General features: G+C 37.2%; 1 protein-coding gene across 8 annotated transcripts; it reads left to right on the top strand.

The window, feature by feature from the left end:
* The first annotated feature begins 1021 nt into the window (after positions 1 to 1021).
* cnmd (chondromodulin) lies at positions 1022 to 7752 on the top strand. 8 transcript variants are annotated; one of them, XR_013798338.1, is made up of 8 exons: positions 1024 to 1183; positions 1297 to 1437; positions 3075 to 3173; positions 3255 to 3329; positions 5157 to 5307; positions 5581 to 5723; positions 6071 to 6480; positions 6582 to 7745. XR_013798338.1 is itself a non-coding variant. In XM_079618885.1 (7 exons), the coding sequence occupies exons 1-7, from the start codon at positions 1154 to 1156 to the stop codon at positions 6293 to 6295; spliced, it is 864 nt and encodes a 287-aa protein (XP_079475011.1). In that variant the 5' UTR covers positions 1022 to 1153; the 3' UTR covers positions 6296 to 7751. The 8 variants fall into 8 exon arrangements, 3 of the variants coding, with proteins under 3 accessions (XP_079475011.1, XP_079475012.1, XP_079475010.1); XR_013798339.1 differs by having other exon boundaries at positions 6071 to 6438; positions 6556 to 7620; XR_013798340.1 differs by having other exon boundaries at positions 1026 to 1183; positions 5154 to 5307; positions 6071 to 6438; positions 6556 to 7131.
* The last annotated feature ends 10378 nt before the right edge of the window (positions 7753 to 18130 follow it).

The raw sequence follows: 18130 nt of genomic DNA, 5'->3' as shown, positions 1-18130 counted from the left end.
AAATCTACAGTGTTTTGTATCCTTGAAGAAACCAGTGAAAAGTATTTATGATCTTATAAACCTTTTGATCTGAACAAATATCTCGAGTCTGAAAAATACCGTAATAATCGCAATTCAAATAGAAAACAAGTTTTTCTGACAGAAATGCTGAGGAAGAACATCATGTTCAGCACAGAATGCACACAGTTCAGTTTTGTCATACATTTTCAAATGGCATTATATCAAAAAAGTTGAACTTTACCAGATGAAGTGAAGTCAAAGTATCTTGAGCTGAAATCCAGAAGCTCAAATATAAGAGTTTTCATCATTCCCATATACACCATTTCTGTTTATTGATATGATGATATGAAATAATACTTTATTATCAGACAAGTCTGACATTTTTCTTGCAAGACAGATCTATGTTTACAACAATACCCACCTGATAAACATGGACATACACTCAATCCTCATGAAGCACATCGCTCCTCTAACTAACACTGGTGGTGCGAGCGACGTCTGACGGCCATGCGCACCAGCGAGATCAGATCTCACCCTGACACTGAGCAATATTATTTGACTTCGCTGAGTTGAAATAAAAAATGTCCTTTCAAAGCCTCTCATGATTTTACAGTGAATTCAAGTTAAGCGGATGGAAATAAAGATGAAAACATCTTTACCGTGGACTATTAGTTCTTGATGAGCAGCAAACTGTTCTGTGTTTGGGTTTCAATTGCATATAATCATAAGGGGAATTCTGTAACACTGCTATATTTAAAGTTAATATTCTGCATTAATCAGTTTACTATATTTCTAACATGCAGGATAGTCATGGGAATGAGCGGATGAGTTGTGCACATAATGAGATCAGATCTAGTAAAACTGAAGCACATTCCTGAACTTGCTGAGAGCGTCTGCTGGATTTACAGTAAAACCAATAGAGTGGATTCATGCCCGTCGATTTACATGCGTTCGTTTAAAGTGCGCATGAATGGCCTAAACCGAGTCTCAGTCGAATGTTTTCTCAAGCCACAGAAAATCCCTGGAGAGGAATTCCAGTCTTGAGTTTCTCCGGGATCTTGTTTATTTTTCTTCTCTCTCACCTAGATGACAGAAAGCGGAGAGAAGCTGCCGAGAGCCACAAAGCTTCGCTTTCAGAAGACGAGAGGACAGCATGGAGGAAACACCAGGACCAGCCGTGGAGGTACAGCGCGTTCCCTTCTCTTTACGCGTGGCATTTCTTCACTTTATAACTCTATTATACTTCATCTATGTGTGTATATGTGTGTATATGTGTGTGTACATGTGTGTGAGCAGGCTTACAGTGCGGACAGCTTGAAGCCTGGAGGGTTCCTGCGCGTCAGGAGGACCGTGGTCTTCGTCTTCATCGCCGGTGCTCTTCTGCTGCTGTTCGGGGGCGTTGGAGCTTTCTACCTGTGGAAAGTCACAGAAAAAGAAGTATGTAGAAAATCCTACACTAGTAAAGCAAGTCTAAAGTATTTTAGCTTAAAATAAGTGCAACCGTTGTGCAATATAATGCAGGGAAATATCACTTCTGCGAGTGTCTATCAAGTCCTGCACTAAACCAAAGCAGACCTGATGAAGTAGATCACGGATTGCTTCTGAAGAAAAGAAGCGGTGTAACCGTAACATGTTCAGTTGTTCTTCATGATGTGCTTGTTCTGAGTTGTTCAGAACTGGGGCTGGGGGGGGGGGGGGGGGGGGTTCTGTAACGCTGCTGTATTTGTAATATTCCACGTTGCATGATCACCAGAATACCCTTTTGCCCAGAGGTCTAGAACTCGTCCCGATGCAAACGTGCAGACGTGTCCCTGTTTAAAGTACACATGAGTTTGAGCCTGAAGTGGAAATATTTAAATTGCAGTTTGTCTCGGGAAAGTGTCAGGAACGATCAATAGAGAGCATTGATTTCAGGAACCTCTGGAATTTGGCAAACAGAGAGGTGTGTGTGTGCTGGGTTATAATCGTGCAGTGTTAACAGTGCACACACACACCAGCAGCAGCCGCGAATGGCCGTCGAGCAGAACAAATAATACAGGAATATTACGTTTTATAAGGAGGGAAGCAGTGGTTCTTAAGGTTTAACTCAGGCAAGAACTGTTTAATGTACAAGAGAAAGCATGCACACATACATGCATTATTACTCTCTAAAAAATGCTGGATTGTTTTAACCCAATGTTGGGTCAAATATGGACAAACCCCCAAACTTTGGATCAAAAATGCTATTTAAAAATTTAACCCAATGGCTGGGTTTGTCCATATTTGACTCAAAATTGGGTTAAAACAACCCAGTATTTTTTAGAGTGTATAGCTATTATTATATATTTAGCTGTTTAATTTAATATTTTTAGCCAATAATACACACAATTCGGAAGTTTCCTTTTCCCTTTGAAAACTACTCACTTAATAATGTTGGGTTAAAAATAACCCAACTATGGGGTGTATAGCACCTTCCCAATGCATTGGGTTAAAAGCCAGATAAGTTAACTATTTATTTTATTATTTTAATTTATAAAATACACTTAATATTTAGTTTGTAATTCATAACACTCTAAAAAATGCTGGGTTGTTTCAACCCAATTTTGGGTAAAATATGGACAAACCCAGCCGTTGGGTTAAATTTTTACATTACATTTTTAACCCAACATTTGGGTTTGTCCATATTTTACCCAAAATTGGGTTGAAACAACCCAGCATTTTTTAGAGTATATGTGTTGAGACATATTTATTGTTTTATACAAATAAACAATCTGTATTTGAAAAAAAAAAATTATATATATATATATATATGTCTCAAATATATAAAAAAAATACAAACGAATTATTGGCGAGTCTAGAATTAAATGTAAATATACATAATTGTGTACATGAATTCAAAATACGCAAGTGTATAACCCATTAACCCAACAGCCAGGTTATTACTAGAAATTACCCAACGATTTTAAAAATGACCCAACATTTGTGTAAAATAACCCAACATAGTGACCCAATATGTGTAACCCAACGGTTGGGTTAAAATGACCCACGGTTGTGTGCTGTGGAGCATGTGTGAGTGTCATGTGACCTGTCGACAGGCGGTCAGCGCGCACTACAGGAACATCGACGTGAAGATGACCGGAGACGACTCTGATGCTGGAGATGCCAAAACTGTGGAAGTTCGAGACTTTAAAGCTGTGAGTAGCACATAATAAACCTGTCCGTCATATTTCAGAGCTGTTCACGACATGACAGCATTGCTCTGGCCTCATTCACAGGGCATTACGGCTGTCAAGTTTCCTGGGAAAGAGAAGTGTTACATCAAATCACAAGTCACATCTGAACTCTCCGAGGTGAGAACGGCCATCATCACCATTACGTGCCCTACATCATTCTATCATCGTTCATTAGCTATAAAACCTTCCGTTTCTCTGCATACTTAGTGGCGATTATGACAGTATCAAGTGTATTTCACTTTGATGAAATATGAATGAAATTGATGTCTAAAAATAGTCCTGCAGAAATCAATCTACATGTTCATCATGTTTTATAAATCAAAAGCTACATGAATAAATAAGATACTTGATTAAATAAGGATAAAAACCTTTATCGAGCTCAATGAAAAGTAATTATCTGTAATTCTGCCTAGAAATAAACAGTTTCCTGACCACGCCCCCATCTGCTGTCTGTCAAACAGGTAGTCCCGCCCCCAAACTCATTGGTTAAGCCAATGCTTTTATGTCAGGATCACACAACGGACGATAACTATAACGATAACTATTAGCGTCCACACCAACACAACAATATAGTTTATTTTGAGTAATGGGCGTAAACAATCCCCTTACCCCGCCCACACCCTAACAGGCAGCTTTCTCAACCAATTGCAAATACCTTTTAGCACGCCCCCTACATTTCAGACACGCCCACTAACTCTTGACACACCAATACCTTTCAGACACGCCCACTAACTCTTGACACGCCCCTACCTTTCAGACACGCCCACTAACATTCAACACGCCCCGTACTTCTCAGACACGCCCCTACCTTTCAGACATGTCCACTAACTCTTGACACACCCCTACCTTTCAGACACGCCCCTACCTTTCAGACACGCCCACAAACGTTCAACACGGCCACTAACTTTTGACATATCCACATCATTTCAACACGCCCCCTAATATTTGACATGCCCCCTACCTTTCAGACACGCCCCCTAACGTTTGACATGCCCACTACCTTCCAACATGCCCACTACCTTATGACACGCCCCCTAACGTTTGACATGCCCCCTACTTTTCAGACATGCCCACTACCTTATGACACGCCCCCTAACGTTTGACACGCTCACTACATTTCAACACACCCCCTATATTTCAGACACGCCCCCTAACGTTTGACACGCCCACTATCTTCCAACATGCCCCCTACTTTTCAGGCACGCCCACTACCTTTTGACACACCCCCTAACGTTTGACACGCTCACTACATTTCAACGCACCCATACCTTTCAGACACGCCAACTAACGTTCAACACTAACTAACACGCCCCCTAATGTTTGACATGTCCCCTACCTTTCAGACGCCCCCTAACGTTTGACACGCTCACTACATTTTAAAACGCCCCCTATCTTTCAGACACGCCCCCTAACGCTTGACACGCTCACTACATTTCAACACGCCCCCTATCTTTCAGACACACCCCCTAACGTTTGACACGCCCACTACGTTCCGATATGCCCACTACCTTTTGGCACGCCCACTAACTTTTGACACGCCCACTAACTTTTGACACGCCCACTAACTTTTGACACGCCCACTACCTTTCAGGCTCAAGCAGGATGGAATCTGATTGCAAACACAAATGTAGTCGTATATTCCTTCTGATTAAATCAATTTTAAATTAGCTTTAGCTATATATATATATATATACAGTAGTCAACATTTGAAGTGTATCAAAAAAGTTAATCAAAGTTGTCCTAAGACAAGAACGGGTATTGTTCAAATTCATGTATAACTTTCATGTATAAATATGAACCTACCATGTAGGTTTTAATCCACTTCAAATGTTGACTACTGTACATACACATGTATATTTACATATAGACCCTTTAGCCAGGAAGAGGCAGAAGTTCTAGTGTTCAGGGTTCAATCATCAGTTACGTGTTAATGTCCACCAGGAGGAAGGCGATGTGGCAGTGAAGTCTGAGCTGGCGTCTCTGGTCTGGATTGCGTCTGATGAGCCGCTGAAGGACAGCAGTTTTCTGAGCCCTGAAATCCTGAGATTCTGTGGAGATCTTCCCATTCACTGGCATCACCCGGCCAACTCCAGAGGTACTTCATATCTCTGCTCAATAACCCTGCAACACACCAAGAGCAGTGACAAATGTCAAGGTCATTCTATGATTAAAGTGTTCATCTTTATATTGTATTAATAGTTTAGTACGAGCCACGAGCCACTCAAAGCAAACATGTTTTCAGACACACACACTCCAGTGGGATATGAAGCGCTGAATGCAGTTACTCGGTGACCGTGGCATTTGTGCATGAGGTCATTGCCATCTAAAGCTCATGTCTCTCTCTTTACCTTTACTCTCGTCTCTGCAGCGCTGAGGAAGAGGAGGAGTGTGACGCGAGTGAGACGACAGAACACAGGAGGAGTAAACCGGCAACAAGCGAGACGTCAAAACTCCACGAGTTCAGTGAGAGAGGACGAGCGGCCCGAGTATAACCCGGAGAACCCGTACCACGTGAGCCATGCCTTCCTTATTAATCACTTCAGCATTGATAATAATCAGAAATGTTTCCTAGAAAACAGCTGTTTCACATTGTAATAATATTTCACAATTTTTTTATCACATAAATGCAGCTTTGATCACAGGAATAAATTACACTTTACTATATATTCACTTAGAAAACCGTTATTTTACATTGTAATAATATTTCACAATTTTTACTGTATTTTTGATCACATAACTGCAGCTTTGATGCAAACTTAGAACCCCGGCTCTTAACAAAACCGCAACACAAGACTACCGTATCCTATAGAGAGTCAGAACCGGTGGTCGCTCACCCGTGTGTCGTCTCCTCTCTCCAGCAGAGTCAGGAGGGTTCTGAAGGCCACATGGTGTTCGACCCGATGCTGGACCACCGTGGGATCTGCTGTACCGAATGCCACCGCAGCCACACACACTGCCAGCGTGTGTGTGAGCCGCTCGGAGGCTACTCGCCGTGGCCGTATAACTACCAGGGGTGCCGGCCGGTGTGCCGGGTCATCATGCCCTGCCGGTGGTGGGCCGCTCGCATCATGGGCCTCGTGTGAACGCCACATGACACCAGACACTACAGCTGAACTCACCCAGCATGCAACACTGCACAGAACATGCTTTTCTCACTCTCTACTTTTGTCTCGTTTCCAGTCAAAATATCGAAACATTCTTAAATCAAGATGCATTTACTAGATGAGTAAAATGCCATTAGACATTATGTCTACAAAATATTAATGAAGTGAGTTTTTGCTTAAAACAAGCAATGATCTGCCAATGGGGTCAGAAAAAATATCTTGTTCTCCATTTGAATTAGGGTTATTTTTCTGACCCCATTGGCAGATCATTTTGCTTATTTTAAGCAAAAAACTCACTTCATTTGGATTTTTCCCCCCAGAAAACAAGACATAATATCTAATGGCATTTTACTCATCTAAATGCATCTTGATTTAAGAATGTTTAGTTATTTGGACTGGAAACAAGACAAAAATACTGAGTAAGAAAAGTCTCGGTTAACTATAGACCCGAACACACTTCTAGCCAAAATAACCTTGAGTTTGGTACATGTCGGTTTTGCCAGAATAACTTGCGAGATGTTTGATATTCCATCATGTAAGCAACAATGATCACAGGGTGTTTGGTTTCATTTCTTCACTCTTTGTTATGTAACTGATGACTAGTTTATTCTTGAGCGATGGTTTGGACGTCTATCGCATGTTCACTGACAGCCCAAATCTTGGCTTGTTTTAGCCTAGCCGTCAGACTGTGTTTGGACCGATATTAGACGCCTTTTAACACAAAATTGCTTGCTGGGAAACGACTCAAAGCTCCAATGTAACCAACAAATGTCAGACTCGATGTGTTTTGATATACAAATAAACATATAACTAGCACTAGTTGTGAATATGTAGTTTTTAGGACTATCAAAAGATGTTTTTTGTATGATACACACTTTACAAGAGGGATAGATAACAACTATATTGGTTAATGCTTCTACAGTATTTATTAATCTTAGTTAACTTCTAAACATGTGACCCTGGATCCAAAATCTGGAGCCGCACGGGTATATCTGTGGCAATAGCAACTATACACTGTATGGGTCAAAATTATCCATTTTTCTTTTATGCCAGAAATCATGAGGATAAGATCATGTTCCATGAAGATATTTAGTAAATTTCCTACCGTAAATATATAAAACATGTATTTTTGTGAGTGAATGCAGCACAATCGTGAACATAAATGCACAACTTTAAAGGAGATTTTCTCAATGTTTACATTTTTTTGCTCAGATTCCAGATTTTCAATATTGTCTTATCCTAACAAACCATACATTAATGGAAAGCTTATTTATTCAGCTTTCAGATGATGGATGAATCTCAATTAAAAAAAAAATTGACCCTTGTGACTGTTTTTCTGGGTCACATTTACTAATACATTTGTAGATCTGTTAACATTAGTTAATGCACTATGAACTCAAATGAACATATGTATTAAAGGTGACATCATGAATCTGAGTTGTCGTGTGTGTGAGTGCTATAACCGGGTCGCCGGTGCGTCTGCCAACCAGAAAACATGATTTGCCAAGACATAATAAATGATCTGAGAGGATTTTGAGCTGAGATTTCACACACACACACACACACACACACATTTACATTTACATTTACATTTAGTAATTTAGCAGACGCTTTTATCCAAAGCGACTTACAACTGAGGACTACAGCAAGCGAGTCATCGTGAAGAGGCAAAAACAACGCAAGAAGTGCTCAGAATACAAAGTTCAGGCAGTGCTCAGAGTAGCATAAGCCAAACTAGGGAGGATGTTTGGAGGACACACACATACACACACACACACACACTCATGGGACACCATAGATTTATACATCTGGTGAAAAGGGGCATAATATGTCACCTTTAATTTACATTAGGAACGATAAATAGATGGAGTGAAAACATTGTTAGTTCATGATTAACTAATGTTAACCGCATGTAAAGTGTGTTTTATTACTTCTGAGCCACTAGAGGAACCAGAAGTGTTTTGAGTTTAGACTCTTACAACCAGTTTGAAAACAGTCATTAATTTTGCAGTTATGTTTGGTAATGCAAGAAATTACATCTTCAGCTTTACATGAACAACTACATGAAAATTAATATCTGCATTGCATTTATAAAATACGCTTCTATCCTCAGGCAACGAGCAAGTTCTGCGTTGGATGAAACTAATATGGTGTTTAAGAGTTGCAACCTAATTTTACAGAATCCTCAGCGTAGGCTTTAATAACTCATTAAGCTTAGGCCGGGTCTGAAAGAAATAAGATAACACGACGGTATAATCGTTTAGCTAATCCATGAATTAACCCACTGAGATATTAAATGGTGTGTAGTGTAAGATTTAATGAAACACCTTCTGAGCTTCTCATAAATGTGTTGGCGTATTTAACTTTCCTTACACAGTAATGTCAGGTTTGAAATTAAAAGCACATCAATTTCTTTGAAAAATGTGAGGCTCAAAGTCTGAGAGAAAAGTGAAAATCTTCTCATTTAAATATGCATGTAAAAAAATGGGTGATTCTGACACATAAAACACATTTATTATGTAAAATGGAGCAGAAATATGTGATGCTGATAATAATCTGTGATGCTGATAATAATCTAATGATAATCTGTGATGCTGATAATAATCTGATGATAATCTGTGATGCTGATAATAATCTGTGATGCTGATAATAATCTGTGATGCTGATAATAATCTGTGATGTGATGCTGATAATAATCTGTGATGCTGATAATAATCTGTGATGCTGATAATAAACTGTGATGCTGATAATAAACTGTGATGCTGATAATAATCTGTGATGCTGATAATAATCTGTGATGTTGATAATAATCTGTGATGCTGATAATAATCTGTGATGCTGATAATAATCTGTGATGCTGATAATAATCTGTGATGCTGATAATAATCTGTGATGTGATGCTGATAATAATCTGTGATGCTGATAATAATCTGTGATGCTGATAATAATCTGTGATGTGATGCTGATAATAATCTGTGATGCTGATAATAATCTGTGATGCTGATAATAAACTGTTATGCTGATAATAATCTGTGATGTGATGCTGATAATAATCTGTGATGCTGATAATAATCTGTGATGCTGATAATAAACTGTGATGCTGATAATACTCTGTGATGCTGATAATACTCTGTGATGCTGATAATAATCTGTGATGCTGATAATAATCTGTGATGTTGATAATAATCTGTGATGCTGATAATAATCTGTGATGCTGATAATAATCTGTGATGCTGATAATAATCTGTGATGCTGATAATAATCTGTGATGTGATGCTGATAATAATCTGTGATGCTGATAATAATCTGTGATGCTGATAATAATCTGTGATGTGATGCTGATAATAATCTGTGATGCTGATAATAATCTGTGATGCTGATAATAAACTGTGATGTTGATAATAAACTGTGATGTGATGCTGATAATAAACTGTGATGCTGATAATAAACTGTGATGTGATGCTGATAATAATCTGTGATGCTGATAATAATCTGTGATGCTGATAATAATCTGTGATGCTGATAATAATCTGTGATGCTGATAATAATCTGTGATGCTGATGATAATCTGTGATGCTGATGATAATCTGATGATAATCTGTGATGCTTATAATAATCTGTGATGTGATGCTGATAATAATCTGTGTTGCTGATAATAATCTGTGATGCTAATAATAAACTGTGATGTGATGCTGATAATAATCTGTGATGCTGATAATAATCTGTGATGCTGATAATAAACTGTGATGCTGATAATAAACTGTGATGCTGATAATAAACTGTGATGTGATGCTGATAATAATCTGTGATGTTGATAATAATCTGTGATGCTGATAATAATCTGTGATGCTGATAATAATCTGTGATGCTGATAATAAACTGTGATGTGATGCTGATAATCATCTGTGATGTTGATAATAATCTGTGATGCTGATAATAATCTGTGATGCTGATAATAATCTGTGATGCTGATAATAATCTGTGATGCTGATAATAATCTGTGATGCTGATAATAATCTGTGATGCTGATAATAATCTGTGATGTGATGCTGATAATAATCTGTGATGCTGATAATAATCTGTGATGCTGATAATAAACTGTGATGCTGATAATAAACTGTGATGTGATGCTGATAATAAACTGTGATGCTGATAATAAACTGTGATGTGATGCTGATAATAATCTGTGATGCTGATAATAATCTGTGATGCTGATAATAATCTGTGATGCTGATAATAATCTGTGATGCTGATAATAATCTGTGATGCTGATAATAATCTGTGATGCTGATAATAATCTGTGATGCTGATGATAATCTGATGATAATCTGTGATGCTGATAATAATCTGTGATGCTGATAATAATCTGTGATGCTGATAATAATCTGTGATGCTGATAATAATCTGTGATGCTGATGATAATCTGATGATAATCTGTGATGCTTATAATAATCTGTGATGTGATGCTGATAATAATCTGTGTTGCTGATAATAATCTGTGATGCTAATAATAAACTGTGATGTGATGCTGATAATAATCTGTGATGCTGATAATAATCTGTGATGCTGATAATAAACTGTGATGCTGATAATAAACTGTGATGTGATGCTGATAATAATCTGTGATGTTAATAATAATCTGTGATGCTGATAATAATCTGTGATGCTGATAATAATCTGTGATGCTGATAATAATCTGTGATGCTGATAATAATCTGTGATGCTGATGATAATCTGTGATGCTGATAATAATCTGTGATGCTGATGATAATCTGATGATAATCTGTGATGCTTATAATAATCTGTGATGTGATGCTGATAATAATCTGTGTTGCTGATAATAATCTGTGATGCTAATAATAAACTGTGATGTGATGCTGATAATAATCTGTGATGCTGATAATAAACTGTGATGCTGATAATAAACTGTGATGCTGATAATAAACTGTGATGTGATGCTGATAATAATCTGTGATGTTGATAATAATCTGTGATGCTGATAATAATCTGTGATGCTGATAATAATCTGTGATGCTGATAATAAACTGTGATGTGATGCTGATAATCATCTGTGATGTTGATAATAATCTGTGATGCTGATAATAATCTGTGATGCTGATAATAATCTGTGATGCTGATAATAATCTGTGATGTGATGCTGATAATAATCTGTGATGTGATGCTGATAATAATCTGTGATGCTGATAATAATCTGTGATGCTGATAATAAACTGTGATGCTGATAATAAACTGTGATGTGATGCTGATAATAAACTGTGATGCTGATAATAAACTGTGATGTGATGCTGATAATAATCTGTGATGCTGATAATAATCTGTGATGCTGATAATAATCTGTGATGCTGATAATAATCTGTGATGCTGATGATAATCTGTGATGCTGATAATAATCTGTGATGCTGATGATAATCTGATGATAATCTGTGATGCTTATAATAATCTGTGATGTGATGCTGATAATAATCTGTGTTGCTGATAATAATCTGTGATGCTAATAATAAACTGTGATGTGATGCTGATAATAATCTGTGATGCTGATAATAATCTGTGATGCTGATAATAATCTGTGATGCTGATAATAAACTGTGATGCTGATAATAAACTGTGATGTGATGCTGATAATAATCTGTGATGCTTATAATAATCTGTGATGTGATGCTGATAATAATCTGTGTTGCTGATAATAATCTGTGATGCTAATAATAAACTGTGATGTGATGCTGATAATAATCTGTGATGCTGATAATAATCTGTGATGCTGATAATAAACTGTGATGCTGATAATAAACTGTGATGCTGATAATAAACTGTGATGTGATGCTGATAATAATCTGTGATGTTGATAATAATCTGTGATGCTGATAATAATCTGTGATGCTGATAATAATCTGTGATGCTGATAATAAACTGTGATGTGATGCTGATAATCATCTGTGATGTTGATAATAATCTGTGATGCTGATAATAATCTGTGATGCTGATAATAATCTGTGATGCTGATAATAATCTGTGATGCTGATAATAATCTGTGATGCTGATAATCATCTGTGATGTGATGCTGATAATAATCTGTGATGTTGATAATAATCTGTGATGCTGATAATAATCTGTAATGCTGATAATAATCTGTGATGCTGATAATAATCTGTGATGCTGATAATAAACTGTGATGTGATGCTGATAATAATCTGTGATGCTGATAATAAACTGTGATGTGATGCTGATAATAATCTGTGATGCTGATAATAATCTGTGATGCTGATAATAATCTGTGATGCTGATAATAAACTGTGATGTGATGCTGATAATAATCTGTGATGCTGATAATAATCTGTGATGCTGATAATAATCTGTGATGCTGATAATAAACTGTGATGTGATGCTGATAATAATCTGTGATGCTGATAATAATCTGTGATGCTGATAATAATCTGTGATGCTGATAATAATCTGTGATGCTGATAATAATCTGTGATGCTGATAATAATCTGTGATGCTGATAATAATCTGTGATGCTGATAATAATCTGTGATGCTGATAATAATCTGTGATGCTGATAATAAACTGTGATGTGATGCTGATAATAATCTGTGATGCTGATAATAATCTGTGATGCTGATAATAATCTGTGATGCTGATAATAATCTGTGATGCTGATAATAATCTGTGATGCTGATAATAATCTGTGATGCTGATAATAATCTGTGATGCTGATAATAATCTGTGATGCTGATAATAATCTGTGATGTGATGCTGATAATAATCTGTGATGCTGATAATAATCTGTGATGCTGATAATAATCTGTGATGCTGATAATAATCTGTGATGCTGATAATAATCTGTGATGCTGATAATAATCTGTGATGCTGATAATAATCTTTGATGTGATGCTGATAATAATCTTTGATGTGATGCTGATAATAATCTGTGATGTGATGCTGATAATAATCTGTGATGCTGATAATAATCTGTGATGCTGATAATAATCTGTGATGCTGATAATAAACTGTGATGAACATAAGGAATCTCTCTCATCATCTTAAACTAACACGAGTTCTGCTGCGGTTCTGGAAAAATCATTTAAATAAAATATGATATTTCAAATATAAAACCCACCTTTCCACTTCAATAATTTGAAGGCTGTCTAGTCTCTGTCTTCATTTATTTATTTATTATTCATTATTTATTGTTTTTCCACAAACAGGCGCACGCAGTTCCTGAAGCACGGCAGGATTTAGATTTAATGATGAATAAAGCAGAGTTTCTGCCGAGCGACTGAAATGTTCCAGTCACACCAGTGGCGTCTACAGATGAACTGTGGCATGAAGTGTGTGTGTGAGTGTGTGTGTGTGTGTGTGTGTGTGTGTGTGTGTGTGTGTGTGTGTGTGTGTGAGTGTGTGTGTGTGTGTGTGAGTGTGTGTGTGTGTGTGTGAGTGTGTGTGTGTGTGTGTGTGTGTGTGTGTGTGTGAGTGTGTGTGTGTGTGTGTGTGTGTGTGTGTGTGTGTGCAAACGATCAGACACTTCAGCATCAGACTCAGACGGGGATTGCTGAGGTTTACAGCTCTATATGATGAGAAGTTCATGTTCACACTCAGAGATGATGACAGGTATGAGTTCTATCTAGTGCATGATGATATCATATATAGGACTACAGTATGTGTGACACAGGCTAAAAGAATTTAATTAAGTAAGCGATTTTTTGGGGTCCTATTATTAAACTGCTTTCAGGAATACTTGATACTGATTGAATGGTCAAAAATGGCATTCTGTGGTCAGATATGCAGAACAATACTAGTGCTGGGCAACGATTAACCGCATCCAAAATAAAAGTGTGTGCTTACATAATATATGTGTGTACTGTGTATAATTATTTTGTATATATAAATAAATGCATGTATATATTTAAGGAATATTTGCATGTATATACATATTAAAAAATAATTTATATTATATAGAAATATCCATATTTTATTATATAATATAGAAAAAAAAACTTAAATATATACATGCATATGTGTGTGTATATATATATATATACAAAATAATTAAATACTGTACACACACATATATTATGTAAACACAAACTTGTGGATGTGAGTAATCGTTTCACGGCCCTAAAGAACACATGAGGACAAAAAGCTGATGGACTTTTGACGTTATTTTTATTTTTGGCATTTTAAATGTTAGTGAGAAGAAGAATAAAACCCTTTAGGTGTCAGTCTGCGATGGACATCCGTTATGCTCATGTTTGCTCACTCTTAAAGCCATCTTCAGTAAAACAGCATTTCACAATATTACTTTTTATTTTTATTTTTAATCAAATAACCTCAGCCTTGGTGAGCAGAAGAGACTCTTTTACAAACACTAATAATCTCACTGATCGAACACTTTGGCTGGTAGTGTGCCCATCGAGGCTGTTGATCTGCTCGAGAAGAGAGTCTGCCCTGTTTTCTCCGGTCAACAGTGATTCTGCGCTTCATAACTGATCCGACAGCTCTCCGGAGGCTTTATAATATTCATACGCACCCACGCCTGCCAGACACACTTAGAGCAGCGAGACGAGCGTGACACATCCAGACCTCCTGATGATCCGGGACATTACGGAGAACCACACACACACACACACACACACACACACACTCACACACACACACACACACACTCACACACACACTCACACACACACACACACACACACACACACACACACACACACACACACACACACACACACACACACACACACACACACACACACACTCACACACACACACACACTCACACACACACACACACACACACTCACACACTCACACACACACACACACACACACACACACACACACACACACACACACACACACACTCACACACACACACACACACACACACACTCACACTCACACACACACACTCACACACACACACACACACACACACACACACACACACACACACACACACACTCACACTCTCACACACACACACACACACACACACACACACACACACACACACTCATACTCTCACACACACACACACACACACACACACACACACACACACACACACACACACACACACACACTCATACTCTCTCACACTCTCACACACACACACACACACACACACACACACACACACATACTGGTTTAGATTTATGGCATTGATTTGATAAGATTTAGAGTAAAATGTGATTTTGAAAATATATATTTCATATCAAATTGAAAATAGTATTTTTTTTGCATTTTTAATAACAATAAACGTAAAATTATGTAACTTTTTTTCATTTAATTGTTTAAACTGTTTCCCTTCAGTAATAATCCTCGTGTCGTCTCTGAGAAGATCTTCAGTGTTGCTCTACAGCGGTCAAGATTCACCAGTTAAAGTTGGAAATGTAATTTTCAGGTCTATGCTCAAAAAGTGAATTATTATAAATACAGTTTACATATAATTTACTACCATAAAATCCCCTAAAAATGCAAAATAGTAAATAAAAAACAAACACATTAATGAAAGAGATTTTATCAAATGAGGTTTAGAAGAAAAACTATTGGCTTAAAATGTACTCATATTCCTTTCTCCTCTTGCTTCACGCCTCTCCATAACCATCTGAGAGGAACTGAGATGCGTCTGAACTGTGTTCTCTCTGGAGCGGTGATATAGAAGAGCTTCTCCCAGTTCCTCCACTGGTTCTGCATCTCCAGATGTGCTGGGAAAAATAATCTCACAGTAATCTCAGATTCTCACATGATTAATATCCCAGGGAAGATGCGTGATGCATTTATGAACTCCTTCTGCACTCTGGTGAACAATAACAGGCCAGACGCAATAAAAGCGAATTATAGACGGTAGCGTTTAACGGAGAGAACGATCAAATCTAATCATGCGTAAAAACTGCCCTGTGTGTGTTTCTGTGCAGCGATCTAAATAAAAGTTTGTGTTTACATAATATAGCCTATCTGTGTACTGTGTATAATTATTTTGAATATATTAATACACACATATGCATGTATTTATTTATTATTAACACATTTTTCTTATATGCATGTGTGTATTAATATATACAAAATTATTACGCACACAAAGGCTATATTATGTAAACACAAACTTTTATTTTCGATGTGATTAATCGCGATTAATCGATGCAAGTTAGTAATTACATATTGGCAGTAAAATGCAGTGATATTTCTATTATCGCACACTTCTGCATTGAGTTATAGTCGAGCTGAGCGACATCAAACCTCCAGCAACGGGTTTAGGAACTTCAGGCTTTCCATTTGCTGATGTTCAACGTGTGTAACGGTCCCAGATCTGTGGTTTTAAAACATATAACGCAATGCAATACAATGATGATTGAGAGATGGATAAATAAACCTTCCTCAAAATATTTGATACATCGCAGATTTTTATAATAAATGATGTCTGGATAATCAAGTAAACCTCAGTTCAGTTGAAATATTAAAAACAATATATAAGTTATTCTTAAAGATCTCATAGCAGAAAGACACGAGGTGGACGTTTCTAGAACGAAATACCAAACGAACACTGAAAAGTATTAATATTAACCTGAACTACACTGAGCCAACAGAAAACTGAATTATTATAAGATGGGATGGAAGTGTGACTGTCCTCTTTAACAGACGCTGTGGGAAATGTGTTCACCTCCCTTAATGGACTTAATTTCACTTTATTTCCTCAGTTTGCTTCATGCATTAGCAGCGTACAGGACACACACACACATGCACACACACACACACACACACACACACACTCACACACACTCGAAGCCTCTCAGTCTGGCGTACAGTACAGCGTCAGCACGCATATTTTGGGTTTGCTAATTTATGAAAGCTGTGATGTGGTGCTCAGGTTTAATGCTTTAATCTCACGCTTGGCTGACCGCTGCCATCTCTGCGCGTGTCCTGAGGTTTCAAGGTTTCTCCCAGCGCTGTCTGCCCTACGGCAAGTCCATTAACCTGAAGCGTCGTGAATCCCGCTCGATGGAGGCTCATTTTAATCACTTTTTTTGGAGAGAGCTGGCTACCTCCTGCTTAACAACATTACGCTCATACTCGCTCACGCATATTTATGATGTGCATTTCCAGCGTGTTTAGATGTTATGGCATCTCACTTATTATGACAAACTCTGCTTTAGTAAAAGCCCACATAAAATCAGAAATGGACTTGAGTGGCTTTATATATTCATATTCATATTTATCAGCACTGAGATCATCTTTACCCTTGAGGACTCCTGAGTGTGTGTTTAGCAGATACACACATTTCACGTGAACATCTTTCTGGAAAAATACTGTGAAAACATTTCAGTCCAATAAGGTTAATATTGTTAACCATAACTATTACAAACATTTCTGTTAATTGAAATAAAGCTGAAATACAATAACAATATAAATATCAGTTGAAAAACTAAAAACTAAATAACTAACTAAAACTGAAATGATAAATTAAACCAAAACAATAAAATGACAAATGCCCATAGCGAAATTTCTAAAAATGAAACCAAAATTAGCATTTAACAAAAAAAGAGCCAATTCAAAATATGAATAAAAATATGTTTATATTCATTAGCAGAACTGAATATTCCACTATATTATGAGTTTTGTGTGATCGCTATTGTTGTTGGTGACTAGAACTTATAATAGTTTGTCATCAAGGCAACATTTCTAATATAGTGCTGTTCAAAAGTTTGGGGTCAATACATTAATACATTAATAATAATTAAAATAAATAATACTTTTATTCAGCAAGGATACAAGTTGCAATAAATTGAT

This window comes from Phoxinus phoxinus (assembly GCF_949152265.1).
Source record: "Phoxinus phoxinus genome assembly, chromosome: 7".
NCBI lineage: Eukaryota > Metazoa > Chordata > Actinopteri > Cypriniformes > Leuciscidae > Phoxinus > Phoxinus phoxinus.
The sequence above is the reverse complement of the archived record's forward strand: the minus strand, read 5'-3'. Positions and strand labels throughout refer to the sequence as shown.

Excerpts from the sequence above, each read along its gene's own strand:
- cnmd (XM_079618884.1), top strand. The coding sequence starts at position 1,154 with ATGGAGGAAACACCAGGACCAGCCGTGGAG. Across the intron at positions 5,308-5,580 it reads TCACCCGGCCAACTCCAGAG|CGCTGAGGAAGAGGAGGAGT; the intron begins GTACTTCATATC and ends TCGTCTCTGCAG. Across the intron at positions 5,724-6,070 it reads ACCCGGAGAACCCGTACCAC|CAGAGTCAGGAGGGTTCTGA; the intron begins GTGAGCCATGCC and ends TCCTCTCTCCAG.